Source organism: Mesoplodon bidens (assembly GCF_964165515.1).
Source record: "Mesoplodon bidens genome assembly, chromosome: 4".
In the NCBI taxonomy this organism is placed as follows: domain Eukaryota; kingdom Metazoa; phylum Chordata; class Mammalia; order Artiodactyla; family Ziphiidae; genus Mesoplodon; species Mesoplodon bidens.
Genome location: NC_138160.1, coordinates 171323482 through 171344145, shown reverse-complemented (window position 1 = coordinate 171344145; position 20664 = coordinate 171323482). Strand labels below are relative to the sequence as shown.

At 45.1% G+C, this 20664-nt stretch overlaps 1 protein-coding gene across 1 annotated transcript in view; it reads left to right on the top strand.

Annotated features, from left to right (window-relative positions):
• ADRA1B (adrenoceptor alpha 1B) overlaps positions 1 to 20241 on the top strand; it is a gene marked incomplete at its 3' end in the record, with an annotated part of 58608 nt that extends 38367 nt beyond the window's left edge. The window contains exon 2 of the mRNA XM_081233190.1: positions 19634 to 20241. Within this exon, the coding sequence (XP_081089316.1) occupies positions 19634 to 20241 (608 nt within the window). The remainder of the gene's footprint in view (positions 1 to 19633) is intronic.
• Positions 20242 to 20664: the final 423 nt, after the last annotated feature.

Below are 20664 nucleotides of genomic sequence, written 5' to 3'. Positions count from 1 at the left end.
CCCAGGAGTGGGTATATGCCTATGCTAATTTTACTTTTGGTTTTCTGAGGAACCTCCATACTGTTTTTCATAGTGGCTGGACCAACTTACATTCCCACCAACAGTGTAGGAGGGTTCCCTTTTCTCCACACCCTCTCCAGCATTTGTTACTTGTAGACTTTTTAATGATGGCCATTCTGACTGGTGTGAGGTGGTACCTCATTTGTATTATCTAATTTAACCCTCCCAGGAGTCCTATGAATAAGAAATATTACTTCCATTTTACAGGTGAGGAAACTGAGGCCTAGAGAGGTTGAGTAATTTGCCCACAGTGACATAGATAATGACTCTAGAGGCAGCACCCTTAATCACTAAGATAAATTCTTAGAATTGTAATTTCAGGATAACTAAATACATAAAATTGTAAGGTCTCTGAGTCATATCGCCCAGTTGCCCTCCAGAAAGCATGTCCCAATCAATATTCCCACCGTCAGGATATGAATGCCCACTCACTTGCATCATCGCCAACACAAGACACTATTAATTTGTATTGTCATTTGAGAAATGAAGCTCAGACTTCTGATAGTTTATTCATGCTCTTTAGAGCATGCGTGCAACCCAACTCCCAACTGAAACACTGATTTTCTTTAATCGAATTGTTCTTATCCTTTTTTTGGTACATGGGCCCCTTTGAGAATCTGATGGAAGCTATGAAGCAGCTACACAGAAAATGCACATGTGCACATCAAATAACCCCATATTTTTCAGGAGTTCACAGACACCATTAACTCCTATGCTTGCTAGAGGATCGATATATCAACAATACTGAAACTAAAACTAAAAACAGGGTTAATGAACCTAGTCAAATGCTGGTTTCACCAGACTGTTCTTTTTAACAGTCCTGCAGTGTAAGGAACCAGATCAGAAGAGGCTGGAATAAAATGCCCAGGCACTAAAATGGTCCATTTGCCCTGTGGAGTGGAGGTACCCCGGTCAAAACTCTCTCCTGAGGTCGCGCTGTCCTCCACCAAACCAGTAAGACCTCCGAGCAGATGGACAGGCCATCACTGGGCCTGACCCCATTGGTGCGCTTCAGCAGCCTCCAAAGAACAAGGCTTCTTCTGCCAATTGCTCTTCTTCACACACTCTTGTCTTTCACGATCTCCCCTCGCATCCTGCTCCGTTATGGTCTGGAAAGCCTCATCCCAGATCAGTGAAGCCTCCACCCACCCTACGCACCCCTCTCCTATCACAATCATCGGATGAAGACAAGAGGGGAGGGGAGCATGAGGGCCAGGACCTTGCCCATCCATCTGCTGTGATGCTGCTTTGCCAGGAAGATTTTTCTGGGAACTTTTCTTGGCCTGAGCAGGTGCTTTTGGGGCTGTGTTTAATAATGATCCATTGAGGCTCAGTGGCATTTTCAGAATTGGGGGTGGAACATCTGGTCCCAGCCTGCAAGGAAGGAGGTAGACAGAGGAATTAGCACTCTGGAGTGAGTTGCTAATTCACTGGTCACCTTTTGGGTGACCCAGTGGAGAATTCAGCTCCATCTGGATAGACAGGCTAGGGCTGCCAGACCACCATGAGACACACACAGAGGATGCAGGCAGCTCCTCAGGCTGGAACGTGAGCTGCCCTGTCCTTGCTGCCCGTCCATGGCCACCTTGGGGTCTCATTTTGCACAAGACCACCATATCCTTGTCAGAAATATGAGGAGGAGTGGTGATGGGAAAGGGGGCTGTTCTGCCCTTTTATTGTCTGGCTTAACTCTATCTTTTGATCTCTATTTATTAATTTTTCTCCATCCTATGCCCTGTCCTCTCGCTTATGTTCTTGGCATTGCCCATCTACAGATGATGGAAGGATTTGTGAGTTAAACATCCATTCTCCTCCCACCTTCTTGGTGGGACTTACATTCCTGGGACTCCTGTCTCCCTGGGACTTACATTCACAAGGCCAGGAGATGGCAGACGATGACTTTTCAATTCTAAATAATTACAGTTCCTCCTGGATTTGGCTGGGAACATGAGTCATCTGAAAACTAGTATATTCACACCCAAACATGGCTCTTCTGTTTCCCCCTGCACCCTGTACTCTCTTGTGGAATCTGCTCAGTTTTTTTACATGTCCTTTTAGTCTTTGGTGTTTTGATGGCCTTCCTCACCAGATCCAAATAGCAGAAGATGGGAAAGCAAAAACTCTACTACTTAATATCTCCGTGACTCTGAGCAAATTTCTTCTCTTCTAAGCCTCAGTTTCAACATCTGTAAAATGGGGACAGTAACTCTACCTCCCACGTTGAAATGTTTTGAGTACAGAGTTAGATAATGTATGTTAGGTAATGTATGTTAGGTAATGTATGTACTTGCCTCCTGTAAGCTTCCAGTACATGGTAACTGCGATTCTTACTGTTGTTGTTATTAAATTCAGATCACCACCATCTTCTGTATTTTCTTGGGCACCATCATAAAGGTTGAGTCCATTTCTAACTATCACGAGAGTCAGCACGACTTCTCCACCTTCCTTCTGATCAGGACACTGCACAGGAAGTCAGGCCTCCCCTCTCAGGCTCTAAACAGCCTGAGGTCACCAGCTCTCTGAGACACATTGCCCCACTGCCGTTGCACCCTCATGCCCAAAGGGGATGCAATTCCCTGCCTTTCCAGCTCCTGTCTCCTCAAAATGTGCAAAGATGAAATCGTTTTTGCAGGAAAGTTCTCTGAAAGTAGCAAAGTCAAGTAACGCCTCCTTCCCAAACTATCACCCACACTTATCTCTCCATCCCCACATGTAACCAGCACCTCCTGGTTTTCCTCTAGGTGCTTTCACACAGAACGTTCCAGGGATATAACAAGTCCCCAGTCTGTGGGAATCAGCACTGAGGTGCAGAAAGATCAGTTGCTCCAGGGTCAGACCTGGAATTGAATCCTATCTCCACCACTATGTAATCTTGAGCAATTTCTTTAATTACACTAAGCCACAGTTTTTTTCATCCATAAAATGGGCATAATAATTGTATTCACCTCACCGGCTTATAGGTACTGAATAAAATAATTGTTGAAATCTCCTTGCTTCCCCAGTCAATGTTAATCTCCTGGATTAAATTCTCAACCAGTTCCAGGTACCTAAGGGATGTTCAACTAAGACTCTCTGTAAAGTGGGACAAAGCTTGGGGACCTCCCGCTGCAAGCAGTAATCTAAAAACCTGCATCAAACGGAGAATAGATTTCATGTATATTTACATGAAAGAGGTGAAGAAATTGTATTTTCTGAAAATCTAGTAATTTGAGGAGAGGAACTGTCTTTAGGCAAAATCTTAAATAGAGCTGAAGGTAGAAAGTGAAACCCGTTTCCCCCCGTCACAACCTACATGCCCCTCTTCCTCGCTGCCCTCAACAAGGCTGATGCCAAAGCTACCAGAAGAGAGAACAGAAATTATTGCCAAAAAAAGCAATAAGAATTTGGAACTCTTGGAGCAATCTGCGAGGAGAGGAGCTGAGGTGAGAGAGGACAAGGAGGGGGCCAGGGAGCCCAGCACTGAGTAGTACCTTAAACGCTTGGTGTGGGTAATTTTCCTCTTGTGGAATCACTGCTTCCAGGTGGTATAAGCAGAGCAGACATCAAGGGAAATGGAGCCCAAGAAGCAGAGTGGTGGGAATGAAGTTATTCCCCCTGCCCCACTCCAGGAATCCAGAGGCTTTGAGGGAGGGCTTTGGACATCCCAGGGTTATGGGAAAGGGACATTCACGATCATCTCGCCTATAGCTTTCAAGGGGTGGAAAGGCCCCCAGCTGATGCCTGGGCTACACATATATAAACAGCATAGCCTGTAAATACTGAATTACATCCTGTCCCTTCATGGAAACCCTCCGAAAACATTCTCCCATGGCTGCAGCAAGCCCAGCCAGCTCTCTGTCCTACAGGCCATCTCTGAGTTGAGCAGTAAATTGTCCCTCAGGCACTTGCATCTGCAAATTTCGTAGCAATGAGGAGCCTTCAAGCTATGAGAAAGGGCAGCAATTTCAGGGTCATTTTATGGCATGTCTGTGGACCTGGACTGAGAAGCAGGAGAAGGCCCTGCTTTGCTAAAATCTGGACAGCGGCACGTATGCAGTAGCAAAGACTAATCATTTCATCATACAATATTCATGACACCAGCGATGTGCCTGGCCCTGGGGATAAAGAAAGGCAGGCGAGGGCTCTGGTGAGAAGACAAGACGCCCTAGAGACAGCAGGCTGGCATCATTCACTCTAAGGGCTGCAGGTGACAAGGCAGGCATGACGCCCAGGTGTGGCCCCCAGAGGAGGAGTGCATCCCAGACCAGGCCTGACAGGTGGAGAGGAGATGCAGAGCTGTGTAGGGGTCCCAACCTGAACCTGGCAAGCCAGTGGATATAGGAAAAAGTTTGGATTACCACCAGCCAAAGGACAGATCAGAGGGATGAGTCAGAAAGAGGAAGGCAGGGGCGTCAGTGGACAGCTGCTGAGAGAAGGGATGAAAGGCATTGCATGGTGCCTAATGGCTTAAGTGGTCCAATCTCAGCATTTTACCACCTGATTCCCCAAAGCCAGTAATTGTCCCTGTTCTCTCTGGAGCCTTTCATCTGAAGGTACCGAGCTTCTCAGCCAAGCAGCAGGTTCATCTCCCTCTGAGGGCAGCATCCAGTATTGCGCAGCCTTTTTTTTATAGGCTCAAAGACACTCTGGGGCCTCCCTGGTGGCGCAGTGGTTGAGAGTCCGCCTGCCGATGCAGGGGATACGGGTTCGTGCCCCGGTCTGGGAGGATCCCATATGCCGCGGAGCGGCTGGGCCCGTGAGCCATGGCCGCTGGGCCTGCGCATCCGGAGCCTGTGCTCCGCAACGGGAGAGGCCACAACAGTGAGAGGCCCGCATACTGCAAAAAGAAAAAAAAAAAAAAAAAAAAAAAAGACACTCTGGCCACAGGTATATCTGTAACTTTTCCCCTCATCTCTGTTCCACCTCTGCAATGGAGTGAACACAGCTGACAATCCAAGAAGCAGGGAGCCCCGGTAGCTAATGCAACCCCCTCGTTTCATACATGAGGAAATGAGGCCCACAACTGTGATGACCCTGAATAAAGGTTGGCCAGCTTCTAGCCCTAGGCTGGGTCTTTCCCCCTATATTCTCAACCACTCTCTATCTCTTTCTCTCTCTCTCTCATTTTCCCCCCTGCCTCTCTCCCTGTTTCCCTCTAATTACAAAAGCAATGATTGTTCATTGCAAAAAGAATTTTAAATAAAAAGTGAAAATCTTCCCATAAAGCCATCCTCCAGAGATAACCATCATGAACAGTTTTTTTCACATTCACCCAGATTTTTTTCTATGAACACACACACACACACACACACAAAATGTTTTTTATAAAAATCAGATATTAGACATTCTCTCCTGAAATTTGTTTTTTTTCTACTTAACTCTGGCATGGGTCTCATTCCATGTAGACCTAGCTTACCATTTTAATAGATGTATGGTTTTTCAATGCGTGACTGCTACGTGGTTTATTTCATAATCCCCTATGGCTGGAATTTAGGTTATTTCCCATTTGGGGGGAACATGACTGCAGTTTCCTGTATTTTTATCTTTGCTCCCTTTTAAGAGTACTTCTGTAGGATAAATTCCTGGATGTTGAGTACTTACATCAAAAGCTAAAGTTATGCTCATTTAAATTGTATCAGATAACACCAGTTTTCCACCCAAAATCTGTAGCCCCACACAGAATGCATGCAAATGTCTGTTTTCTCATACCTTTGCCAAACTAATAGACCTGAAATATTTTGCTGCTTTTTAATTTGCATTATTTGCTTTGTAAAGGATTTCATGAGGCTTTCATTAATTCACTGGCTGTCCATTGTACTTATTCTTGTTATTTCCTCATCCATATGATTTGCTTTGTTTTCTATTGAGTTGCTTTGTCTTCTTGATTTGAAAGAGAGTTTTATGTATTAGAAATATTCCTTTTACTGTCCTTTAATTTACAAGTGTTTCTGTCAATTCTGATAACTTTGTTTTCAAAGTTTATGACCTTGTAGAAATGTCTAGGCAAACACAGCAATACTTTTCTTTATGGATCCTGAACTTCGGTCATGCTTAAAAAGGTCCTTCCTATTTCAAAATCATAAAAATATTCACTTCCATCTTCTTATATCTTAATAATCTTTTAATATTTAAAATCTTAGATCCATCTGGGTTTATTTTAATGTAAGAAAGTAGAGATCCAGCTTTATTTGTTTCTAAATAGCTAGAGACTGTTGTCCTAACACCACTTAAAGAATAATCTGTTTTTTCCCCACAAGCATTGAAATGGCATATAAAATTCTCATGGATATTTGGTTCTGTTTATAAACTGTATAATTTCATTGATCTATCTGCATTTTCTTGCACCTCCTTCCCTGGTATTTTTTAATTACTTTTATGGTATGATATGATTGTATGATAGGTTTTACTCTCTGTAGGGGTAAGTTTCCCCATCTTCCCACACCACTCCCACCATTCCTCTTTATTTATTTTAATTGACCTGGCTATTTTTTCATGGTGATTCTTCTATAATCTATATTCTTCCATATATTTAGTTTGGGATCATTTAGGTTCCCCTCTCTACCACCCCCCTGAAGAAAACCTGGTGGTATTTTAATGAGATTATCTTGAATTTCCAGATGAATTTGGGGAGAACTGAAGTTTTCTTGGTTAGAGACTTTCTATACTAAAGCAAGCTGTGTCTCTCCATTTATACATGTCTTCTTTTTACACCCCTTCATAAAGTTGTATCGCTTCCTTCACATAGGTTCCCCCCAACACTCAGTTTTAAAAGGGTTCTATGGGGAAATTGCTTTTGAGGTCAAAGCATGGAACACACTCAGTTTGGCATCAAAGATAGACCCTTAAGTGCTGCAGAAACTCCTCCATCCCATCTTCTCCCAACTCTGGGCCTGAGCCAAGAGGTCGCTTCCCTCTTTGAAGTTGGAATGGGTCCATCAAGTAACCAGCAGGCAACTGATGGCACGGACCCCATGCCCAGTCCTGTGCTAGAAGTATAGAACACAGACTCCGTCTTCAAAGAGCTTTGATGCTGCCTAAAGAGACAAGTGGCACATCTCTTAAGAATGACATTCCATATGAATCCATGTGGTATGGCCTTTGGTTTGATGGGAAATATAGGAGAAGAAGCCTGGAGCAGTCAGGAAAGATTTCAGGAAGAAGATGAAAACTGACTGGGCATTGGCCTGTGGTTACCATTTAAATAAAGAAGAGAAAGGAAGCACATTATAAGCAAGAGAATCACTCCACAACCATTTACCTAGCACCTACTATGAACCAGATACTGGGCTAGGCACATGAAGAGGAGGTTATGTGCTCAACAAATAGTTTTACACCTTCACTATAACCCAAGCTCTGTGTTTGGGGCTAGAGAAATAGGACAAGTAAGATTGACCCTGGCCTTGAGGAGCTTGTAAACAAGGGAGACAGACTCTTAAATAAATAAGTTCAACAGCTGTTGTGATAGAATTCTGTGGAGAGAATAGCAGAAGACTCTTAATCTGGTGACTGTGCACCTCCTGGGTACCCATGGATGGGATTCAGTGAGTCTGTGAGCCCCTGAAATTATATGATGCTGAATTATTTGTATAACCAGCATTTTCAGGTTAAGAACCATCGAGGTAGAGTGCCACAAAATTCTTGGCTTCTGTGTTTTAATGACCATATAAAATATATAGAAAGACCATGATAAATAAGAAGTAAACAATTCTAGCCTTCCCCCAACCAGAACTACTCTAAGAGTTGAGAGGTAGTATCGTCTGTTGTGAAAACTGCCCAGCTTTGAGACCAGGCAGATTTGGGGTTGAATACCAGCTCTACCATTTAATAGCCGTGTAACATCGGGTGAGCTCCATACACTTGAAGACTTTATTTCCTCATCTGTAAGTTGTAAATTGAGAATTACAGAACCCAGTCCTCCCTCGTGCCTTATTGTGGGAGTGAAACTAGCTAAGGTGTGTCGGTTACCTGGATCTGAGCAGGTCTTCACAGCCTGCTCACTCCTTCCTTCTGCTTTCACACTTCACAGGAAGCTCTGCATCATGGGCTGTGGTTATGACAAGGAGGAATTTGAGCCAGGCCTGGAAGGGATGGAGAGGAGGAGGGGAAAGGAACGGGCATCTCAGACCAGTGGACAGAGTAGATACAGGGAAAGGAGCCGGAAAGGTCAACTCGTGTTGTGAAGAATCAGTCCATTGCAGCCAAGTTGAGCAGGTCTTCAATTCCAGCTGAAGCAGTTTGAACTTTATCCTATAACCTACAGGAGCCACTGGAGGGTTTGGGACAAGGAAGTCAATCCCATGGTGAGGTGGTTCTGAACCCAGCCTTTGCCCATCATGAAACCCAAGACACCCGGGAAAACAATTTTTACAATAAAATTATAATGTGGACTAAGGCACTGCTTCTCACCTCAGGATCTTGTTAAAAAGCAGCTTCTGATTCACTGGATCACTGAGATTCTGCATTTCTAACAAGCACTCCGGTGATTTTGATGCTGTTTACTCATGAGCCTCACTTTGAGTAGCCAGAGGCTAACGTATTTTTGGTTTTGTCATTTTTATTACTAATATTATTCTTGTAACACATGTTGGCTGAGTGCCTGTCCTGTGTTAGGCACTGTGTTAGGCCCTGAGTAGAAAGAGAAGAATCAGACATGAACTCTTTTTTCTAGAAGCTCACAGTCTAATCTGAGGAGATGTGGCATAGCCCTAAGCAACTGTAATTCAATACAGAAAGTAATAAATGCCGTATTTTAGCCTCAGATAAAATACTATGACAATTTGGTGAAGAGAAAGATTGTTCCCAGTTGAGGGAGAAATTGCCTGGTGCTTAAGGAAATGAATAGTAGCTTCTTTTTCTTGTTATTAAACAATGAGTAAGAACCAGTGAGTAGACTTCAGAGTTAGACTTTAATCCTAACTCTACCACTTACTAGACATGTGACTTCATTGTCTTAAACCTCAGTTTCCTCATCCGTAAAATGAGATATATTAATAGCAAGGCTTCTGGAAGGATTGTATGAGAGAATGGTTATAAACATAGTAGCTAATAACTGGTTCCTAGTTCATTATAAATGGTAGCTCTGGTGATTATTATTGTTTTCAGTATTTGCTGTAAATCTTAACATGTGTCTCTTTGGCCCCAAGGATATTGTATTTGTTGGACAATTTTGTGATCTCATTCCAGGGTTAAGCAGCAAATGAAAATGGAAAAACCTCGAAGGGAATTTCCAAATCCAAGGAAACTTCCTTCACAAAGCCAGTGCTGAAAGAATTAGCAACTAGTATTTTCAATTTTTGAATTTTTTTTGGACCAGACTGTTTCCACTGGGGAGACTTGGCTTGGCTAAAGGTGTAGCCAAGTGCTCCTAATAACAGCCACATTGAAAGGGAGCTGCACTCTATTTACAAGCTGATCGAAACGGTTTCACCACCCACTGGCTCCCTTGAGATGTCTGCTTGTGTGAAGCTGACTGTGAAATAAGTCAAATCAGATTTATAATCCTACAGACCCAGAATGTCAGAGCTCAGAGGGATGTTACAAACCACCCAGCCCTGGGGGGGACCAGATAAATGATGCTTTACATCCCTCTATGCCTTGCTGCAGTCTCCAAGCCCACACACTGGTCATTCCTTCAACCAGTATTTAATGAAGGAATATTAAAAGGCCCTATAGTAAGAGGATAAGGCACATCAGGGGACCTACAGGCACATCAGGAACTAACAGAGGAGGCTGCTGGGCTTAACAACAAAAAATCTGATTTCCAACCTCTCTCTCTCTCTCTCTTACCTGTGGGGGACCTTGCGCAAGTGCTGCCTTCTAGCTGCAGCTCCATTTCTTCATCTGTAAAGTAGGGATAATCCCACTTTGCTCATAGAACTGTCAGGGGGATTAAATGAAATAGAACATAAGATAGTTGGCTGACATATATCTAGGACCCCATAAACACAGTATCTTTTGATTCATTGTTCATTTTTTAAAATAATATTCATTGGATTTTTCCCAATTACAAAAGTAATTCTTGTTTATGGAGAAAATGTTGGAAAACACCAAAAAGCCCAGAGAGGGAAAATTCATGCATAATTTCACCCCCCAAAGATAAACACGGTTGCAGTCTCCTTTCATGTATATTTTTCCTGTCCTTTATACACACCAGCATGTGTATTTTGTTTCCCCATGAACTGTATTGGAAGTGATTGACAGCTTCTGTTAGGGCTTCCTGGATTCATATTCAAACTCTATCCCCCACTAGGTCTGTGACGTGGAGCAACTTGCCTTCCATTCCCCCAAGTGTGACAGTTGTGGCCTCCAGCGGGCACGGCAGGTTGGACCCAGTCACCAGGAACGCTATAGACTGCAGTGCGAAATGGCGCCCCCTAGAGCCGTGCCAGGCGCAGTCATGCTGGGCTGCCTTGGGAACAGACAGGTTGAAGGAGTAATGGGTGTAAAGATGTTTAGGCGTTTGGCCAGTGGCTGACACAGGATAAGAGCTTGTTAAATAGTAGCTACTACTCCACAAACATACCCTGGGGTTTTGAAGAATGGAGGGAGGTTCACTGTTCAGATTTGTTAAATAGCACCTTAAGGTGACCCATTGGGACCATGGTCCAGCCAAGAAGTCCTTCTCCTTGTGCTGGTCCTGCTCCGCTTTAGCTTTTTTTCAAAAATATATTTATTTTATGTATTTATTTTTGGCTGTGTTGGGTCTTCATTGCTGTGTGCGGGCTTTCTCTAGTTGCGGTGAGCGGGGGCTACTCTTCCTTGCGGTGTGCGGGCTTCTCATTGCGGTGGCTTCTCGTTGCAGAGCACAGGCTTCAGTAGTTGTGGCTCGTAGGCTCTAGAGCGCAGGCTAAGTAGTTGTGGCGCACGGGCTCAGTTGCTCCGCGGCACGTGGGATCTTCTGGGACCAGGGTTCAACCCCGTGTCCCCTGCATTGACAGGCGGATTCTTCACCACTGCGCCACCAGGGAAGTCCCCACTTTAGCTTTTGATCCTTGCCCTTCACCATGCCTCTAAGTCTCCCTCAGGCATGCAAAGCCCAAGTGATGTGAGTGGCTTCACTGCACCATCTGCTTGCTGCTTCATCCCTCCGCTCTCAAGTTCTGCCTCCTGCTCGCCCCATCCAGGTGTGCAGCTTTCAACCCCTCCAAGCCCTTTCAGAGGTGTTGTCTCATTTGACCCGTTTAAAACACCTCAGTAAGAGGCTAGCAAGAGGCAACCGAGTGGAGCCATGTGGCCTCCCACAAATGGTTTCCCAGGGCTGCACCCATAATGCTACTCAAAATGACTACAGATCTGAGTGATGTGCAACATAGCTTGAAGTGACAGCTAGAGATGGCACAGAAACCTCTGAGGCACGTATTCAGTCAGTCAGTCGATGAACAGATATGTATTTAGCGCTACTGTGTTCCAGGGGCTGCGTTCTGCAGTGAGAAACTATTCCCTCTTCACTTCTCTTTCAATCCTTCGGGTCCTCAAAGAGGAATGAATTCCTCTCAGTTTAGGGCCAGCAAGTCTTCAACACCCCTCAACCCCGGCTAATCTCCCTTTCTGAAAAAGGGAGCAGGCTCAGACCCACTACTCTATGGAGGCATCCAGAGGTACTAATATTGTTTAGTTTTCATCTTATTTTTCTCTACCATTGCATTCCGCTTATAGCAAATGATGCAGGTTTTTAAACGATGATAGAAAGCTTCCTTTTTTTAAAAAAATTTAACTTAGGTACCAAAAGTGAGTTGATTGAAAGAAACAGGTGGTCCGGGTGGTAGAGTGACTGATGCTTAGGAAGCCCTAGACTTGAGATGGGTGAGGCTTAACCCTTTCAGGGTTGCTGACCCAAGCCCATGATGACAGCTATGGATCCTCCCCCAGAAGAATGCATGAACATCACATACAATTTCATCAAGTTCCAGAACTACCTGGAGTCCCATTCCTGGGCCTGTATTGGAAAGAGCAGCAGGGTGAGACTCCCGAGGCCTGGTCTGCACGGGAGACCTAATCCTCTCCGCCACCTTCCTCATCTTCTTGGCAGTAGTACTGGCAGTAATAGCAGTGTTGGCAATAGTAACAGCAGTTGTGTTTGAAGCAGTCAAACTGTACTTTGAGGACAGCTTTGAGTACTTTCAACATGCCAGGCACTTACCAAGCCTAAGCTCAACTCATACATGCAGAAAAGAAATCACCATCCCCACTTTCTGGGAAACAGACCTCAAGTAGTTTCCCCAAGTTCACTCATCTGGGAAGTCAGGGTCAGCACTTGAACCCAGCTGTACCTGCCTGTGATGTCTGAACAGGTCCTTAACCACTGGACTCCACTGTCTCGATAAATCTCTGTTGGATCAATTGAAGGACATTTGAACAGGTTCTGGCTGTCGTTCTCCCATTCACCAGCTGAGTGACCTTGAGCAAGTTACTCACCCTGACTGACCTTCTGTTAAGGAAGAAGGTTTCGGAGTCCTGCCAAGCCATGATGCTAAGACACAGGGCAAGGAGCGTGGGACCATTTCATGAGCAAGAGAAGTGGAGCCAGGCTCAGGGACATGCACTGCGAGTTAGCGGCCCTGGCAAAGAGCAGGCATAGCCCTGACTTCCAGCAGAGAGAGCAGGCTTCCAGGAACCCACATTTCCCATTGATATTTGCTTCCTCTCCTGGCAGCTTCATTGGCCCCCACAGGTCTGTTTGGGTGCCCAGAGAAAAAGATCCCTGTCACCAATCCGCTTTCATGCCCCAAGGGCCTCAGCACCTTCCCTCATTAACGAGGGCTTCTTGGCTCCCCCCAGGGCAGGCTGGCGTAGCAGACAGGGCCACTAATCCACGTGGCTGCTCTGCTGCTGGCAAGTGAGGGAGGAGGGAAGGGTCCAACATATGTGTGGAATCCAAGGCAGCTGGCAGTCCGGTCCCTGACCCGCACTGCCCCTCTGTGGTGGGTCTGGAGATGGGCAGGGCTTCTAGCTCTGGCCTCGTGGAGACTCTGAATGTTAAGGCTGGACAAGACTCAGATCAAACCACTCAACTAAAGGAGGGAAACCATGTCAAATTATTATGTAGTGCACCTGAAACTAACGTAATATTGTCCATCAACTCTAGTTCAGTCAAATAAATAAATACATTTTTAAAGGAGGGAAACTGAGGCCCGGAAAGGGAAAGCAACTTACCCAAAATGACACATCAAGTTATCAAACAGGTTTCCTGTAATTAGATTTCCAGCCCAATGAGTGGTTTACAGGAATAATTATTATTTGGTTAATAAGCATTAATGCAGAGTTGATTTAGGTGGCAGGAACCTAGTACCCAACAAGCTAGTAAGAACTTTACATGTTTTACCATGTTTAATCCTCACAACAACCTAGGGAAGGTGGTATTCTTATTAGCTCCATTTTACTGATGAGGAAACTGAAGCTTAAGTATAGTATGAAACTTGCCCAAGGTCATGTGTCTGATGAGAGAACCAGGATTCTATCCCAGGAATCGGAATCTAACGAGAAAAGGGCAGTCCTTGTCAGAAGTCACTGAGGGCTTGCTCAGGGTGCGAGAGTCATGCTGGGGTCTACAGGAGGAGGAAGCAAAGTAGAATGCAAATGGAACAAGAGGGTAGGTGAGGTCATTATTCAGCTTCCAAACACATGAGGATTAAGAACTGACCACACCCAGAGTTGTGGAGGTGTAGGGAAAATATCACATTCATACACAGTCGATGGGAGGAGGGTAAATTGGTACAACCAGTTCAGAAGGCAATTTGGCTAGTTGTCAGGACTTAAATGTGGAATTGACCCAGTGATTGCTCGTGAAGGAGGTTAGCCTGCAGAAACACTCAAACGTGCAAAAAGCGAAATGCATGAGGCTTGTCATTACTGCAGTTTGTAATAGCCAAAAATTGGAAATCACCTACTTGACTATCATCAGGAAAGAGTTTAGTGAACTACTTTATATCCAGAGGGCAGGATGTAATGCTCTGACATGGGGAAATAGCTTTTATGTATTCTAAGTGAAGAAAGAAATTTGGGGAAAGGTATGTGTATGACCCCATTAAAAAAAATCTGTCTGAAAGGATCAAAACAAAACTGTTAACTCTGGTCCTGTCTACTTGAATGAAGAAAGAATTTTCACTCTATATTATATAGATTTTTTTGTAATGTGTAATTTTTTAATTTAGCAGGTGTCACTTTTGTAAGTGAGGGGTTTTTTAGTTGAAGTATATTTGATTTACCATATTGTGTTAGTTTCAGGTGTACAACAAAGTGATTCGGATATATATATATATATTCTTTTTTTAATTCGATTCCATTATAGTTTATTACAAGATATTGAATATACTTTCCTGTGCTATATAGTAAATCCTTATTGTTTATCTATTTTATATATGGTGGTATGCATCTGTTAATCCCCTACTCCCAATTTATCCCTCCCCCACTTCCCCTTTGTTAACCATAAATTTGTTTTCTATGTCTGTGAGTCTGTTTTGTTTTGTAAATAAGTTCATTTGTGCCACATTTTAGATACCACATATAAGTGATACCACATGGTATTTGTCTTTCTCTTTCTGACTTACTTAGTATGATGATCTCTAGGTCCATCCATGTTGCTGCAAATGGCATTATTTCTTTCTCTTTTATGGCTGAGTAATATTCCTGTGTGTGTGTGTGTGTGTGTGTATACACACACACACCCCATTTTCTTTATCCATTCATCTGTTGATGGACACTTAGTTGCTTCCATGTCTTGGCTATTATAAATAGTGCCGCTATGAACATTGGAGTGCATGTATCTTTTTGAATTATAGTTTTCATCTTTTCCGGATATATGCCCAGGAGTGGGACTGCTGGATCATAAGGTAACTCTATTTTTAGTTTTTTAAGGGTCAGTGAGGTTTTTTTTTAATAGACTTTATTTTTTAGAGCAGTTTTAGGTTCACATTCAAATTGACAGGAAGGTACTGTGATGAACCCATATTGACATATAATCACCCAAAGTCCACAGTTTATATTAGGGACCACTCTTGGTATTGTACATCTTATGGGTTTTGACAAAGGTATAATGACATATATCCACCAATATAGCGTCATACCGAGTAGTTTCACTCCCCTAAAAATTCCCTGTGCTCCCCCTATTCATTCTCCATTGTGTCACTTTTGTAATAAAAATATACAAATCTGGAAAGGAAAAGAAAAGAAATAAAAATATGGTTTCTGCCCAGAAGGAATTTAGAGTCTGGGTGGTAAACAAGGACTCAGCCAGCCCTGGGATGGCTTAATTCACAGACAAACAATAAAATAACAGAATAAGATCTGATTGTATATATTCTGTGGGGTACAGAATGAAGAATTCAGTCTGAGTCGGGTAGGGTTAATCAGAGCAGAGTTCCTTCAAGAGGGCAATGAATGGGCCAGGATATAAAGTATATTTGGAAAATGGCCACCATTTATGAATTTTCAAGGTGCCAGACCCTGGGTCAAGTATGTTTACATGGATTTTTTCATGTATTCAGAATAACCCTATGAAGCAGATGTTATCCCCAATTTATGGATAAGAAAATTTAGCCTGAAAGAGCCAATTAACTTTTCAAAAGTCAAACAGCCAATACACCAAAAGGATGCAAAACCAGGCCTCTGTGATCCCAAACTGTGAGCTCAAGTCACCAGGCCACATTGCCTAAAGCGGCTGAAGGCAAAGAATGACCTTCTTCTCAGAGGAACAAGTAACTCAGGGAGCCCAAACTCAAATTGTGGCTGTAAGTAAATGCCATAAGAAAAGTCAGCATCACCCCCTTCCCTTTGGCTGAGCACATCTCAGCCCCATGGTCCTTGGAGAGTGCTTTGTAAGAAAATAAAGAGAAAGATCCAGACTGTCTTTATCCCTGACAAGGTGCTTCCGTTGTGATGGAGGTGAAGAAGAACCTAGAAAGAAATGCCACGTGGCACAGGGGTACAGAATGATATTTATGCCCCTATCATAAAGCCATATGTGTTCTGTGGCAATGGACTGTGAATGCATCAGCCTTCCCACAAGCCTGTGGACTGCCACAGGGCAGAGACCACACCCCTGTTTGTCTGTATCCCCACAGGTTGGCCTCATGCCTGGCACTTAGCAGAGCTCCGTATTTGTTGAATGAATGAATGAATGTATAAAAATGTAAAAACCTACGACTCTTATATGCTGGTGTCCTGATCCATAAAATAGGACCAACTGGGGGCTTCCCTGGTGGCGCAGTGGTTGAGAATCTGCCTGACAATGCAGGGGACACGGGTTCGAACCCTGGTCTGGGAAGATCCCACGTGCCACGGAGCAACTGGGCCCGTAAGCCACAATTACTGAGCCTGCGCGTCTGGAGCCTGTGCTCCACAACAAGAGAGGCCGCGATAGTGAGAGGCCCGCGCACTGCAACGAAGAGTGGCCCCTGCTTGCTGCAACTAGAGAAAGCCCTCGCACAGAAACGAAGACCCAACACAGCCATAAATAAATAAATAAATAAAATTTAAAATTCACAACATATGTCAATATTTAAAAAAAAAATAGGACCAACTATAGTCCCTTCATCTAGGGATTACTGTGATCATTAAATGGGCAAATGGTGTAAAGGATTTAGTGTAAGATGTGTACAAGAGCACACACAATGTGACTGACGGTTCTGATATTAGCTATTAGCACTATTGTTATTTGTGTATCCTTTAAAAGCTGGTCCCTCAGGATACACCCCCTTTAAGCCATTTACTGACCATTTTACTAACATCTTCAACAGGATTGGCAAGCAGAGTTACAAGTTTGTCTTCAGCAAGTATGCTTTCCTGCTCTGGATCCTGCCCACCTTTGCCACAGCTGTCTGTGCCTCCCCAGCCTCTATCCCAGGCCTTAACATGTCCTCATGGGTGCTGTGCCTACCTGTGCACACGCTCACCAGCATTTACCGTCCAGGGTAATTCACAAGGTTTCCAAGTGTTACCTCCCTCTCTCCACTTCCCCAAATTTATTCTCCAGTTTCCCATTTTTGTCAAGACCAGTTTAACTGTGCCCTTTAGAGTCAGTGACAGAAACAAGACCATCCCCCTGGGCAAAAACAACTCACCTCATCATGGGTACTAGGTGTTCACACGTCATATTTGCATTTCCACTGGGGCCTTCTGTCCAGTGTTTTATTCCAAAGGATAATCTGGGACAGTGGGACAAAAACCTAATGGTGCAAGCCTTGTCACAAATCAGACCACGAGGTGGCGCCCTCATTGGCCCCCACCTAGAGCTAACCCACAGTTGAGAAGAGTCGGCATACTTGTATGTATAGTTAGCACTTACCCGGAGTATGGATAACCTTCTTTCCAAGTTAACCCCTCTCTGGTTTAACCCTGCACCAGGAACTCTGGCCATCTCCCCCCAGCCACCACCCCTGTATTGCCAAGCAGAGAAGTTGGAGGCTCCCTGTAACAATAAGCCAAAGCTCAAATAATCAAGAAGGGCAAGTGCTACAGGGGGGAAACTCAAGTGCAATCCAAAATAGGGATTCTTGTGGCATCTATGCCACAACTGTGGGGACTTCAGCCATTTTCTGGGTCTCGGTGTCTCCATCTGCCAAGCGAGGAGGTTGGACTTCGTGATTTGCTAAGATTTCTCCCATTCAGATGCTCTTCCTTCAACAAATGGATTCAAAGGTGATCCCAAAGACCAGGCCCTCAGGAAGCTCACAGTGTAACAGAGGAGATAAGACAGGAATACAAAAGTCACTGTACTGCAGGTGGAGTGGCTGGCTTAGGGACATGGTTTGAAGTTACGAAATGTTCTGTAAAGTATATTTGCATTTTTTAAAGCATTTACATATGAATATACAACAGGAAAAAAATCTGAAAGGTTATGTACCAAACTGTGATGTCTCTGCATTATGGGTATGTGTGCTTTTAAAATATTTTTTCTTTTCTTTTTGCTTTTTAATAGTTTCTCATGTTTCCACAAAGGGTATGATTAATAGCATTAAAAACAAAGAAAACACGTTTCATATTCAAACAGAATTGAGTTTAAACTCCAGCTATATTACAAACATGCTGCGTGGCCTGGGGCAAGTCATTTAACCTCTCCAAGTCTCAACTGCCTTGCATTTAAAATGGAATTGTTTTTAACTTAATATTGCCATGAAATGCTTTGGGACCTCAAATTCACAGAGATGAGTTAATCATGTTTCCCAATTCACAGCACCTCATTGTCATCTATCTAAGCCAGGCCTCTCTCTTACTTTATTGATTTATTTCCTTTTATTCCCATCCCTTATTCCCCTTTCCCTCTGCCTCACCCTTAGGCACCCATTTTGTATTTGATACGTATAATATTCTTTAACTTGAAAATGTTTTTGAAAATGTGTGTGGTTGGTTGTATCTTATAACAAAAGATATTATGTTATAAATCTCATTGTTTCCTACTTTTTTCACAGAGAACAATGTATTTAAGATCTTTCCATATTGCTTTTTGGACATGTCATCCAGGACTTCTAAGTACTGCATAATTGCTGTGCTATGCATGTACTCCACTCTACCTTTTCATAATTCCCAGTGAGGGGCACCCAGGTGTTTTTCAACTCTCTGTCACCATAAACACCACCCTGAGCATAGTCATACATGGGACCCGATGGACCTGTGTGAAAATTCTTTGAGAGCTCTGCCCTGGAACAGAATTGCTGGGTCAGGAGGTATCTATGTACCTAATGGGATCAGAAGGTCTTCACAGCCTCTGCCCCCACCAGCAGGAGACTTCCCATGTCTCCACACCCTTGTCTGCACTTGGCACTATCGAGTTTTCTAATTTTTGCCAACCTGACAGATGTTCTCTCACTCTGTGGTTTTCACTTTATTTGACTGCCTAATATTTTGAGCATCTTGGCATATGCTCATTAGACCTCGGGTTTCCTATGTTGTAAATTGCCTGTTCCTTTTCTTTGCCCACTATCTACTAGGAATGCTGCCTTCTTCTTGTTGACTTTCAGGAGTCCTTGTATATTCTAAATATCAACCCCTTGACTGTCTTAGACATTGTAAGTAATCTTCTCCCATTCTTGCCCCATAGTGTATCTTTTTGAAGTGTTAAGTTGTTTTTCTTCACCCCTCCATCAAAAAGATCATCCTTTACCGTGTCTTCTTTTACCTTATAAAGGTTTACCTTTCACCTTTAGGTCTTTAATACATCTCATATTTGCCATGGAAATATTTCATGGCATTTTGTGAAGGATAAAATAATACAGGTAAAGCGCCAACACAGTGCCTCAGACCCAAGAGCTGTACAATTGTGGGTGATTATTATTATCATTTGAGTAGAAAGTGGTAAGCACTGCCCTAGGAAATCTAGAGATACGGGAGTTTGAATGCTGTTTTAGCTAGATCAGAAAGGATTTTATGGGCGAAGGTTAAGTGATGGAGATTGGCCTGAAAACAGAATGTAGGAGTCATTTATTTTGAGATGTAAAGGGCCGTATTCCAGGTAGAGGCACTGGCCTGGGCAAAGGCCTGGAGGCAGGAATGCCACAGGCTGACAGTGTTTGGGCCGATCCCATCGAAGAGAGGGGTCTGACTACTCACCAACCTCTGTCTGTCTTTCTGCCCATGCCCACCCCACCCCTTCCCCCTGCAGGCTCCCTGTTCTCCACCCTGAAGCCCCCCGACGCCGTGTTCAAGGTGGTGTTCTGGCTGGGCTACTTCAACAGCTGCCTCAACCCCATCATCTACCCGTGCTCCAGCAAGGAGTTCAAGCGCGCCTTCGTGCGCATCCTCGGGTGCCAGTGCCGCGGCCGCCGCCGCCGCCGCCGTCGCCGCCTCTTGGGCGGCTGCGCCTACACCTACCGGCCGTGGACGCGTGGCGGCTCGCTGGAGCGCTCGCAGTCGCGCAAGGACTCGCTGGATGACAGCGGCAGCTGCCTGAGCGGCAGCCAGCGGACCCTGCCCTCGGCCTCGCCGAGCCCCGGCTATCTGGGCCGCGGCGCGCCGCCGCCCGTCGAGCTGTGCGCCTTCCCGGAGTGGAAGGCGCCCGGCGCCCTCCTGAGCCTGCCCGCGCCCGAGCCCCCGGGCCGCCGCGGCCGCCACGACTCGAGCCCGCTCTTCACCTTCAAGCTGCTGGCGGAGCCCGAGAGCCCCGGGACCGACGGAGACGCCAGCCACAGGGGCCACGAGGCCGCAGCCGACGTGGCCAACGGGCAGCCCGGCTTCAAAAGCAACATGCCGCTGGCGCCCGGGCAGTTTTAGGGCCCCCGCGCACCGCTTCCTTTCCCTGGGGAGCCAATCATCGTGGGGGGCGGGCGGGCGGAGGGAGGGAGGGGAGTGTCGGCGCCCGGTAGACACGGGCCCCACGGGGAAGCGGGGGGAGGGGGGCGGGGAGAGGGGCAGCTGCTTTTCTGGCAGGGGCATGGGTGCCAGGTACAGCGCGGAGAGCTGGGCCGAGCATGCTGAGAGCCTGGGGGACCCGACGCCAGCCGGGATTTCCGTCTCTCTCTCTGTGTATATATCTAAGTGAGTCCCTCTGTACATGTATTTAACCGTGGGTGCACGTGCGTGTGTTTGTGCGGTGTACGTGTGGTCTGCGTGTGTGCGTGTGTGGGGCCACCCGCGCGGGGGCAGAGCGAGTGGGTGCCCAGGAGGCAGCCAGGGTGTTGTTTGTCTCGTGACTTC